The following is a 12,865-nucleotide window of genomic DNA, read 5'->3' on the forward strand; positions in this document are numbered from 1 at the left end:
TGAGACAATTTGGGGGGGGGGGGGTGTTAGGTTAGGGTTAGGGGATGGAAAGGCTAGGGGAAGGAGTGGGAAGATCAGGCTAGGGGGAACGGGGGAAGGCTGCAGGTGTCGGCGCACGCAAGGTGCACTAGTGTGCACCCCCTTGCGTGCACCGACCCTCGATTTTATAACATGAACGCACACGAGTACGCCTGCGTGTATTTTTGAAAATCTACCCCAGTGTGTCACAGCAGCCAAGAAAGCAAATAGAATGCTAGGGATTATTATGGAAGGAATGTAGAATAAAACAGAGAATATCAAAATGCCTCTGTATCGTTCCATGGTGCAACATCATCTTGAATAATGTGTGCAATTCTGGTCACCAAATCTCAAAAAAATATAGCAGAGTTAGAAATGATACATAGAAGGGCAACCACAACAGTAAGATCTTTAAAAAAAGCATTGAAAACATGGCTGTTTAACATCACATATCCAAAAGACAACAGTGATTGAGCATTTTAAGTTGATTATAATTGTTTATTTAAAGTTATGTATATTAGGTTATAATTTATTGTAATTTAAGATTATGTATGCTATTATTTTATGTTGTTCAATGTACTGTAAACCGCCAAGATTGATCACTCAGATTGACGGTATACAAATAAATAAATAAATAAATAGTAATAATGATAACTAGGATGAAACGAGTCCCCTATGAGGAAAAGCTAAAGAGGTCAGGACTCTTCAGCTTGGAGAAGAGATGGATGAGGGGAGATATGATAGAGGTCAATAAAATAATGAGTGGAATGGAATGTGTAAACATTAATCGATTGCTCTTTCAAAAATTACAAAGACCAGGGGACACACAATGAAGTTGCTAGGTGATATACTTGAAACTAATAAGAGAAAATATTTATTTATGCAATGCATAATTAAGCTCTGGAATTTGTTGCCAGAGGATATGGTGAAAGCTATTAGTGTAACTGCGTTTAAAGAAGGTTTGGACAAGTTCCTGGAGGAAAAGTCCATAAACCATTATTAATAGTTTAATAATTAATGCAGAAATACAGTTCTTATCTCTGGGATAAGCAGCTTGGAATCCATCTATCCATGGGGATCCTGCAAGGTACTTGTGACCTGGATTGGCCACAGTTAGAAACAGGATTCTGGGCTTGATGGACCTTGGTCTGACCCAGTATGGCAAGTCTTACGTTCTCCTTTCCTCTGTTAGTTCCCACCCCCTCCCTGAATAGCTTAGTGGCCTGTGTTACACTGATCACTTCTTTATGAAGCTGGTTGAAGTAAGTGTATCCTCTGGCTAGCTGGTAGATGCCATTATTTAGCAGTATCTGAGGCTACATTTTAAGCTTTATCTTAACCCCTGGCCATGCCTCCTCCAGGGTAACAAGTAGTGCTGCTGCTTTCCAACTGGGTGGGCTCCTTTCTAATTTATATTCTGTTACGCAGTTTCTGCTACCTCTGCTTCTCTGACTACCCTTTTTGAATTCTCGGATTCTTCAGACATTGTTAAAAAGTCACTGTGTGCTTGTTTTTTCATTCCCCGAGTTATTTTCCAGTACATTTTGCACATGTACAGTAGTTTACATGCTGGCATGCAACACTTTACTGGATCTTTGTTTACAAGAGAGAGAGAGAGAGAGGGAATGTCCAAATACAGGATCCCACGCAGGAAAGGAGTGGGCAGGACCACATACCCAGCAGAGCGAAGCTGTCAGCATAAAACTGGATCCAAAGATATGTCATTCCTGACTTTAAAGTAGTGCAGCACTGGACTACTGAACATTTTTTCTTAAGTGTGAAGTGTGAAAATCCTGCAGAGAAGTCACAACTAGAGAGATGATGCAAGCTCTTAGGCTCCAGTTCAAACTCCATTAGCTGAATCTTTTCTGATTTATCCGATTGGACAATGGCATTGCTGGGTTCAGTGCTTTCTCCTCGTGTATTTCTGAACAGGAGATAAGGGCCCTCAACCAAGGTGTGAATGGTGACCCACATCATTTTTTTTGGCTTGATGAGAACAAAGTGACACAATACAAATAAAATCTGCATCTTCCTTTTGGACGGGCAGTGAGAACAAAAACTTGGCTTCATGCAGAGTAGACAATATTTATCTATTTATTTATTTATCTATTTATATCTGGACTTGTTCTACATTGTGCTTAACCTATGATTTATTATTGATTTTATTTAAAGCATTTATTTTCCACTTACAGTGGTCCTACTGTGCTAAGCCGTTTACAATAAAAACAATAAAAATGAAACAGTAAAATGTCACAGTGCAATCTACACTCTTACCATAGCAGGGTATAGTAAAGCCTTATAAATCAATTTCCTATGAATAACTGAAATGAATTTCAAGTTAGGAAAATAAAGCATGTTTTCAGAGTTGTTTAATAAGAGAATCCTTTGCAGCTTATTATGTATACAAACATGGAGGTATTCATACAATATAAATAATAATAATAATATAGGAAATCCTCAGACTTAAGGCATCATTGGTTCATGAAAACCATATCTTATGTTGAAATGTTGTAAGTCAAAATCATTTTCCCCATAAGAACAACGTTATAAATGTGGTATTGGCTCTAACAGCAAGGCCTAATACCCTATTTTCACCAAAATAACTTGAAATTTAGGAATATATAGTATTTTAAAAAGCATAGACACATTCTAAGTCATTAATTTTATTTTTGTGTAAGAGGAAAGTGACAAGTTATGCATATAGGACATTGCACGGACACTGCTTTGCAGAGAGGACGTCCTTTGTGCTCTTCCTATTGACTTCACGTCGTCAGTCCTAATGGTCATCACCACACCAAAGTGTGCATGTTAGGAAGTCTTAGGGCCTCATTTTCTAAAGTATCGCAGGCCTGCGATACTTTAGAAGATGAGGGGCGGGGGGCCGAAACAGGGGGAGGGCCTGTGCTAGCCGGCAGCGAAAGCTGCCGCGAAAAGGCACTTACCTTTTTGCTGTCTGCGGCGTCGGCCCCGGTGACGCCCCGACTCCTCCTCTTCCGGGGCCGACTCTGCCCCGACTCCACCCCCATCCTGGTATCGCACACGATAAGGGACTTTTCACGTGCGAAAGGTCCCTTATCACATGCGAGTGGCGTGGAAAATGAGGCCCTTAAAGTTGAAACAAGTGTTGTCAGCTGGATAATGGGTGTGCGAGGGAGTATATAAGAAACTTTCTCTATTTAGATCAAAAGAAATAGAACTATTTTGTTTTGTTAATTGCCACAGAAGGTACACTTTATAGCTTCTCCATTATTCTTACAGAAGTCGGTTCACCTCGAGAGTTGATAACGAAAGATATTACTGATACTAGCATCGGCGTATCCTGGACAGCAGCTCCAGGGATGGTTCGTGAGTACCGAATAGTATGGAATTCACTCCTCGATGATCATGCCGGAGAAAAGTCTATTCCTGGTACTACAACTAATACTGTGATTGAAAACCTGCAGCCAGAAACGAAATATAAGATCCAAGTCTTTGCTACCTACAGCAGTGGAGAGGGAGAACCCATTGAAGGAGAGGCAACAACCGAAGGTACGGCAGAGCATTATTATTATTCTACAACAGTTTCAGTGTTGCCAAGAATTGGGATCGTTCTTTTTTAATGCTTGTTTTTTCCCTTATTTAATTGCTTTTCTTTGTACTGATGCTTCTGTACACAAGATGACATAACAGTACTTCATATCATGAACTCTCAAACCCAAAGCACTGATTCAGAAGACGGCCGGGAGCAATGGAGTTATGCCAAGAGTAGACTTGCAGAAGGGCCATAATAATTCTAGTGTCTTGGCATTTTCCTTCCTCTTCTAAACAGAACTTGGTCCTTTTTTCCTGGTTCTGGGGCCGATGCAATACAGTGTGCTCAGCTGAGCGCACTGTATAACCCGCAGTCGGACGCGGGTTGAATAGGCGCTAATGAATCCCCTAATGCAATAAGGGGATTAGCGCCTATTCAACCCATCTCCGAAGCAGAGAGAGTCTAATAGCGCTAATCACATGCAAATGCATGTGTTTGAGGCTATTAGCATTCACTCCAGATGCAAAAAAAAAAAAAATGTGTGTCTAGGACGCACATTTAGCGCTCAGCAATTAACGCCAGCCTGCGATATTAAGTAGGAGGAAAAACAAAATTAAATAAAGTTAAAAAAATAGAAAAAAATCCTCCCACTGGCAGTCGGGTGCAGGAAACAGACGCTCGAATGACAAGCGTCCGTTTCCTGAACCCCCTGGCTGTGCGGCGTTTAGGAAAAACCGACGCCGATAAACTCGGCGTCTGTTTTCCTAACTGGCAGACTGCTGACGCCGATCGGGTTCTTGTTAGCAACCCTAGCGCCTCCTTACTAACGCGACCCCCTAATTTAAATATTGCATGGCACTCCCCTTGGGGGCGCCTGGGGCGCATTAAGAAAGCGGGCGCTGACTGTTCAGCGCCCACTTTCTGTGCATATTTATTGCATCGTCCCCTCTGTGTCTAACAGGCCAATGCAATAATCTATGCATTAAGGGGTGGATTTTCATACAGGGCACCCTCGGGTACTTTTGTAGGCGCATCAGGCGCAAACAAAAGTACGCTGGATTTTAGTAGATATGCGCGGAGCCGCGCGTATCTGCTAAAATCCTGGATCGGCGCGCGCAAGGCTACCGATTTCGTGTAGCCGGCGCGCGTCGACTACCTCCGTTCCCTCCGAGGCCGCTCCGACATCGGAGCGGCCTCGGAGGGAATTCGTTAACGCCCTCCCCTCACCTTCCCCTCCCTTCCTCTACCTAACCCACCCCCCCGGCCCTGTCTAAACCCCCCCCTACCTTTGTTGGGGGATTTACGCCTCCCAGATGGAGAAGTAAATCCCCGCACGCCAGCGGGCTGCTGGCGCGCCTAGACGCAACCCAGGGGCGGTTCCGGAGGGCACGGCCACGCCCCCGGACCGCCCCGGGCCGAAACCACGCCCCCGGGCCCGCCCCCGAAACGCCGCTGACACGCCCCGAAAACGCAGCGCCGATCGGCCCCGCCCCCGACACGCCCCCCTCGGAAAACCCCGGGACTTATGCGAGTCCCGGGGCTCTGCGCGCGCCGGCAGGCCTATGTAAAATAGGCGCACCGGCACGCAAGCCCTGCTCGTGTAAATCCGGGCGGATTTACGCGAGCAGGGCTCTTAAAATCCGCCCCTAAGAATCTGTATGCTGGATTTCAACACACAGTTTTAATGCACAGATTAAATTTTTTTTTAGCTTCCAATGCAGTTAACTAATGCTATGCTACTGCATCGGAAATTTTAAAAAAGTGCGTTGACTGGAAAATGTGCATTCAGGCTGAACGCACATTTTATATCAAGAAGTGGGCAGAGCTTTCAGCAAGCAGGCTCTTTCCCGTGGCCGGGGCTCTGAGCTGGCAGCAGCGGTATCCGGGCTCCTGAGAATCTCGGCAAGTAATTGCAGCTTACTGACTGCAGATGAGTGTTGGGGCTGCTAATGGGAATCATTTTTGCAAGTAACATTTTCCCCCAAGAATGGAAATTGCTGCAAGGGGAAGTTGCTGTGTGCACCCTAGGCCTCTCTTGCTCTCTCTTGACACTGCTAGCACATGAACTAGAAACTACTTTTATCTGGTGTGAAGTTTCGACCGTTAAGAACACGAGTTCAGCCAGCGCATCTCTCTGCATGGGGGGGGGGGGGGGGGAGAAATGCTTAATGCCGTCCTTTGCATTTCCGTGCGAGGACACTAAGCAGTGCTCATATTTTTGAACAGTTATGCTACCATACCAGAGGAAAACTCGGCAATTATTAAATGCCAAACAGATTTTTTATTCAATATACAAACAATTTTTTACATTTGTTTGTCCGCACTATGTGTGGACCATTTATGCATCTACAATTAATAAAAATCTAACAAATACATGTTATACATCATCATTTATCACTCATACTCATTTCATTCACACCATTCATTCATAAAACATATAATACATGTGCATCTATATACCTTTATACATGTGATTCTCCAACAATTATGAACGTTTACACATGTGATTCTCCAACAATTATAAACATAAATCCACTAGCTCATTATATATTACACCCAATTGTTCATATGAATCCACTAACACATTATATATTGTTCCCGACGAGATTTCTTGTTTCGCCTGAACTAGCAGGCTTCATCAGGGACACTCTCTAAATTAGATATTGTGGAATTATGGGTTTAATGTAAGCGATGTTTAACCCTTGAATTCATCAATTAATCCATTAAAACGTTGGATGAATTTCAGCGTGTTGTCGTTGATCTTCCTCTCTATGATTCTCTATCTCACATCAAGACGCTGTCTTCAAAACTGTATACTATGCACATCTCATTAAGGTGCGTATGGTCCCCACAAAGCTTTGGACTACAATTAAAAAATATTGAATATTACTCAGTCTTCTTCTAATGAAAATAATTTCTAAAGAACACCAACCATTTATTTAATAGTACCAGGAAAAATTTCTTACCGTCCGTATAAATATTTCATGTGTATCGTATTACCAGCTTACAGCATATACTTCCCTATTGTTAATCCAATGTTAGCCGATATCATCTCCTCCAAAATTTGAATTAAATATCTGCCGATTGCTTTCATTTCATTTACACGACTTCATATCAAAAACGAATCTTGCCTTTAAAGTTCCTACAATATAAATACCCAAGCTTCTTAGCAAGAATACTTGCCCCTTAACTAGATGCTGGATTACTGACTGACTGCAAACTTGCAAAGCGCTACATTTGTTTTATACCTGGATACTTCATAGCTCATGCATGGGAACAGGAGCTAAGTTTCATTTGTGGCTGCTGTTGTGTTGTCAGCTTCTCAAAAGTGGGGACGTCTGCTTTGGTCGCACTCCCACAGAGATTATAACTTCTGAAGAGAGGCGGTTGCAGAGACTCATGCTAGGCCTTTTGTATTATTCCAATCAGTGTCGCCCAATGCTAAGAACGTGGTGGTATCAGACGAGACGGAAAATTCAATGAAGGTTACATGGAAGCCTGCACCTGGGAACGTTGTGAACTATCGTGTCATCTACCGGTCACGCCCTGGCGGGAGGCAGGTGGTTGCCAAAATACCAGGTGCTGTCACATCTACTGTATTAAGGCGACTCCAGCCGCTAACCACGTATGACATCACTGTGATTCCAGTTTATAAGGCGGGTGATGGAAAACCAAGGCAAGGAGAAGGGACTACAGGTATGATTTATGCATGTAAAGAAAAGTCTTAAATGTAGAGTTTGCATGATGATAGGTTAGAAATGTACATCCAATTATAAGCGATAGCTGAACATTAAAAATGCATTCAATAATACAAATTTCTTAATCATCGGAAAATAATTTTGGTAGTCTTTGCTAAAGAAAAAGGACAACTGAGTATAAATGAAATTAAGTGTAATATTTGATTTGTAAGTAATATAATTTATTCTGTATTCCTAATCATAGTGAATTTTAGTGTTCAAAAGGATGTCATAGTGACAGCAGTAAAATGAAGGATTCTATTTTATTTACTTATTAAGATACAACAAAGACAATAGTATTCCCACAGCACCTTGCCATTTAGCTTCCATCTGGTTCTGGAGGCACTATTTCTAAGGGTGAAAAGGTTTTGCACAGCTATGAATTCTCCCTTGAGATTGGTAACTGGGCGGGATAAGCAGACCAAAAGGCCCTTCTCTGCCAATAACAACTACTACATTACTATAGAAATTTCATCATGTGAAAAAAACCAACCTGTTTCTAATCTCTACCTCAAATTCGATTTGAACTGGTAAGCTGGAGGGAAAAAAAAAACTCTGTTCCTCTTGTAGTCCACTGAGTCATTCAAGCCGCCATGTAGAAAAACATTGGTCTTCTTTAAAAATATTTTTCTTTGTTCATTATAGCCTCACCGTACAAATCACCTAGAAATCTCCAAACGTCTGATCCCACAATGTCAACTTTCAGAGTGACCTGGGAGCCTGCCCCAGGGGAGGTGAAGGGCTATAAAATCACATTTCATCCAGATGGAGATGATAGGCACCTTGGAGAATTAGTGGTTGGCCCCTATGACAATACAGTCGTATTAGAGGAACTCAGGTACAGTGAATGTCTCTAGGCATGTGTATGTGTACATGTTTGAATTAAGTTTGGTTTATTTATTTATTTATTTTAAGTTTTTCTATACCGGCATTCGCGATGGGTATCGCATCATGTCGGTTTACAATTAACAAGTGAAGAGGTAACAAGAGGTCATAAATAACAATAAATAACAAAAATTAAAAAAGGTAGTAGTAATAGTAATAATATACAAGTGAAAGTTAAGGGTTGCAGTTACAATAAAACAGGGTAGTAATAACTTGGAACAGAGAAAAGAAGCTGGGGTTTTTAACTAGATACATATGATACATATATGCATATCAATGCATTTGAGGTAATAACGAATTGCCCTAATGCTGTGGAGTTAATTTCTATGTTAAGGTAAAGTTTATCTGGAAAGAAAATGTTTTATATGTAACCCCTGGGCTAGCGTCCCTTCACAAGACCCAAAAAGCCACACCTCATAGGGCTTAAACTGGTAAAGTTCTTTCCTGATGTTAATATACTTTGAAAATTCAAGATTCCCCATCTGGGGTAATATTATTTCCTAGGCCCTGAGCATTGCTCCGTATTTAATTCAACATTATATTCTCTTGTATATAGTAGTAAGAATCATGCTGGAAGCATTTGGTGGTTTCCAATTTAACTTTTATTGATTAATGAAAGAAAGTTGATAAAAATGTTCCGTTACAAGTTTTTATTCTCTGCGATCTATTTACAGCTTTGGTTCTTTTAATAAATTTGTGACCTCAAGATCCCAGTTTAATTCAGTTTGTTACTGATTTCACTTGATATTTCTCATTCCTGATCCTTTCCAGGGTAGATGTGAAGCTTCCTCCCAGAATTTGGTGAATAGGATGATTACTCCCAAATGGATATACTTAAGTAAATTTCCAGTTTTCATTCCTTAGTCCAGTTGTCTAGTGATTCTCCTTCCCTTGCTGGTACCTGGAGGGCATCTCCATGCATCTCCCTTCAGCATCCTGATGTAGATGTGGTTAGGACTGTATGGCTGCCACAGATCTCCTTCTATCCAGGAATGAACCCAGATTCATTCCTCCTCTCCGGATGAGAGACGCTGCTCCTCTTAGATGGCATTCACTGAGCCACCAGGCCCCAGGGTACTACTGTGTCTTGTACAAATAATGTCACAGGAGAAAGAAGGAAAGGCTGGAAAAATATTCTTTCTATGGAAAACAAAATGCTCACAAAAATACATAATCAGATTAGGCAAAGGTGCCTTTTCTACTTTTCCATACTCAAGCCTCATCCTTCAAGGCCCAAGAGTCCTTTCCTAGGAAAAGTAAAGAAGACAGTAGCAAGTATAGTGCCATGCTTCCCCTACAGGGGATAAATAAAGAGTGCAAACCCTAAAATGGTGACATGACTCTCCCATACTGTCTCTCATATGAGGAAACTAAAACCCACAGTAATACTACTCCTAATCCTCCTATGACAACGGGACAGTTCTCGTACCCCATAGGGTACTCTGTTGCCTATAAGCAACTGTGAGGCAGATTTTCAGAAACCTGAGCAGAAAAGATAAATGTTTACATTTACGTAGCTATCTCCACCTGGATAGTCAGCTGCAATTACCTGGCTAAAAATGCAACTGAATATCTTGTTAAATCTAGCAGAACAATTTAACAGGCTAGATTTATTAAACTTTAGCTGATCGCACTGAAAATCAGCACTAATGACTAAATCCTGTTTCACTCGCCCGAGATCAAAGTTTAGTTGGGGCAAGCAACCCCCATATAAAATATAAGACAAAAGAGCATATAAAAAACAAATATAACTGGCATAAAATTGGTATGGCGGCTAGTAGAAATAAGAGAGGTTGATATTCAAAAGCCATTTAGACGGATAACTGAAAAATTATTCATCTAAATGGCTAACCGGCGATATTAAAAGCCTTATGCAGCTAAATACTAGCCACATAAGTCGAGGGTTGGTGGAAGGCATTTCGAGGAGGAGTGGAGATAGCCGCATAAGTTATGCAACTAACTCTGATATTCAGAGTGAGCTGCTTAACTTATATGTCTAACTCTGCTCACGCTGTAGGGCTGTCCTAAAGTTAGCCACATAAACTTATGTGGCTAACTTTAAGATAGCCAGGTATATTCAATGGCGCGACTGAACCACAGTATATTGAGGCCAATATTCAGCCAGCAGCTCAGCGGCTGAATATCGGCCTCAAGAATTTTTGTAAAAATAATCAAATATAAGAATCATATGACAAGGAGAAACAAAAAATTGCAATATAAAAACAAATAAAAAACATTATAAAATAGTAAAGGCAAGTTATGGATAGTAAAATAATCAAAAACTACAAGGAGCCAGTAACAAGACAGGATTTATATAATTTGTCTAGTTATTAAAAACTCATGTGAAAAACCATGTCTGGAGGCCTTTCCTAAACTTAGAGAAATTCTTTTCTAAACATAGGGAAAGTGGGAGGGAGTTCCATAGGCTAGGGGCCAAGTAAGAAAAGCTTATCTCCTGAGTTCCTTTAAATGGATTTCCTCTGGGGAAGGTAATTGCTGCAGTTCATGTTGAGAAGAATGCAAAACTCTTCCTGTTGGTGTGGAATAAGAAATTTAGAAAGGTATGGGGGAATACCCCAGTGAAATGCCTTGAAAGTAAGATATCCAATCTTAAATTAAATGCAACTAGAGATAGGTAGTCAGGGGAGGTCTTGTAGCAACGGAGTTACATGATCAAATTTATTCTTGCCCAAAATCAGTTTGATAGCACTATTCTGTACAATCTTAAGCCTTTTAGTGAGATTAGAAGAGAGGCCATGATACAAGGCATTACAGTAATTGAGATGGCTTAAAACCAATGAATAAATCAGTGTTTTGAGATCATGCAGGTCTGAGTCTTCAGTTAAATCATAGAAAATAATAGGTCCATTGCACAAGATTGGAGATAGATGGAGAGAAGCTAAGTGCAGGGTCGAATTTAACTCCCAGAGTGGTGACAACACCCTTAAGCTGTATTTATGAGCCAGCCATCAAAGAAGGAAGGTTTTGTAAGTCTATATTCCTGGCAAACCTCATTGCTTTAGATTTTTCAGGGTTTACTTTGAGCTTGGATGAACAAAGCCAATTTGCGATCTCAGTAACGCCCCCATTACATTTACCCAGAGAAGCTGAGGGCTTAAAGTCCAGGTTGGCGACAACTTGGATATCATCAGTATAAAAAAAATAGCCAAGGCTTTGAATCAGGGTAGCCAGGGAGTAAGATACAAGTTAAAAAGTGTAGGTGATAGACTAGAATCCCGTGGAACACCACAAGTGAGGTATCGAAGACTCAGTGAGACCAAGTTCCAGTTGACCTGGTAGGTTCTGTTTATAAGAGAGGATTTGAACCAGTTGTCAAGAGTCACAAATGCCAATGTTAATCAGGCATTTAATCAGCAAATGATGGTCAATGGTACTAAAAGCTGATCTGGCTGAGTTATCTGGAAAGGTAGCATCGCCTAGTTACACCCAATGCCTGCTCACTCACTATACAGCTATTTAACCAAATAAGTGATATAGCCAGATATTCAGCGGCAGACTAGATAAGTCCAATTTATCCGGCTAAGTAGCGTTTGAATATCTACCCCTAAGAGTTGGTTTAGGACCACTTTCTTTATAATTTTAGAGAGGGCAGGAAGATTGGAGATAGGTCTATAGTTGTGAGTACTGTCCAGATCAAGATGATATTTCTTTAACATTGAGCAGACCTTTGCTGCCTTAAGGTCACCCAGTAGAAATCCTTGCCCTAGGCTGATGTTTATGATATTGGTTAAAAATGGGGAAAGACCCAAGACCAGATTTTTTTTTTAGGAGTTTGAAGGGTAACGGATCCAATAAAGAAGGGTTGATTTGCCTCAAGATTACTTGCAAGCTGGCAGGTGAGATCTTATTGAAGGCAGAAAACTTGCATATGGAGATTCTAGTGCCTTCAGGGGAGGAAGGAGCTTCAGGTGAATCAGATATAGATGAGGTGGTATCAGAGTCAAACTCTGCTTGGATGTGTTTTATTTTCTTCGCAAAGGCAGAAGCAAAATCTTCTGCTGTATGTTTTGTCGGTGTTGGAGTTTGTGAGGAAGCTTGCAAAACTAACTCAAAGAGACACAGGTCTGTTTTCTGCCTTACAATGGGGTTTGCTAAAGAAATCTGTCTTGTCTCGCATGATCTCTGATAGAAAGTACTTCATATTATTCTCGAGAGATTGTGGCTTAGTTCATAGGCCTCAGGATTACTTAACATCCTTCCTCCCTTTCTTCATTTGCTCAAACACTTATAAATTAAAACAAATTGCAATCTCTTCTGGCAAAAAAGGAGGCTTAAAGCAATTATAGCTAAACCGGAGATTACAGTTATAAGAATAGTAAATATGCAAATTTCATTAACAAATTATTGTCCAGAATTCAGACATTCATTTACAATAAAAGGTATCCTCTCTTCTTTGCTCTTCTCTTCTCATTTCTATTTAATTGCAACATTTCTGTGGATTACCATGCTCTGTTGCTGTATTGGTCTCAGGAAAGCGGTTACATTTTAGAGACTGCAATATCTTTTTTATGGAACAGCAAAAAATGTTTTATATTTAGATGTTGTGGCCCGTGACTTTTCAGAGCCTTCTAAGTTTTTTATTGGACCATTGAGACTCAAAATGCTCATCAACAGTAACGTCTATGAGTAACATTTTGTTTGTTACATGGTTGAATGTATTATTTTATATTTATTGCTTTTCTATTTTGTT

The 12,865-nt window shown here is 40.7% G+C and overlaps 1 protein-coding gene across 3 annotated transcripts in view; it reads left to right on the top strand.

Moving 5' to 3' along the window:
- Positions 1–12,865, top strand: part of COL12A1 (collagen type XII alpha 1 chain) — a 359,822-nt gene that overhangs the window by 185,258 nt on the left and 161,699 nt on the right. For 2 of the 3 annotated variants that reach the window (XM_029595614.1, XM_029595613.1), the window contains 3 exons: positions 3,280–3,549; positions 6,962–7,228; positions 7,915–8,107. The exons of the other annotated variant lie outside the window; for it this stretch is intronic. In XM_029595614.1, coding sequence (XP_029451474.1) covers positions 3,280–3,549; positions 6,962–7,228; positions 7,915–8,107 — 730 coding nt within the window. The remainder of the gene's footprint in view (positions 1–3,279; positions 3,550–6,961; positions 7,229–7,914; positions 8,108–12,865) is intronic. 3 annotated transcript variants of the gene reach the window in all.

This window comes from Rhinatrema bivittatum, chromosome 3 (assembly GCF_901001135.1).
Source record: "Rhinatrema bivittatum chromosome 3, aRhiBiv1.1, whole genome shotgun sequence".
Taxonomy (NCBI): Eukaryota; Metazoa; Chordata; class Amphibia; order Gymnophiona; family Rhinatrematidae; genus Rhinatrema; species Rhinatrema bivittatum.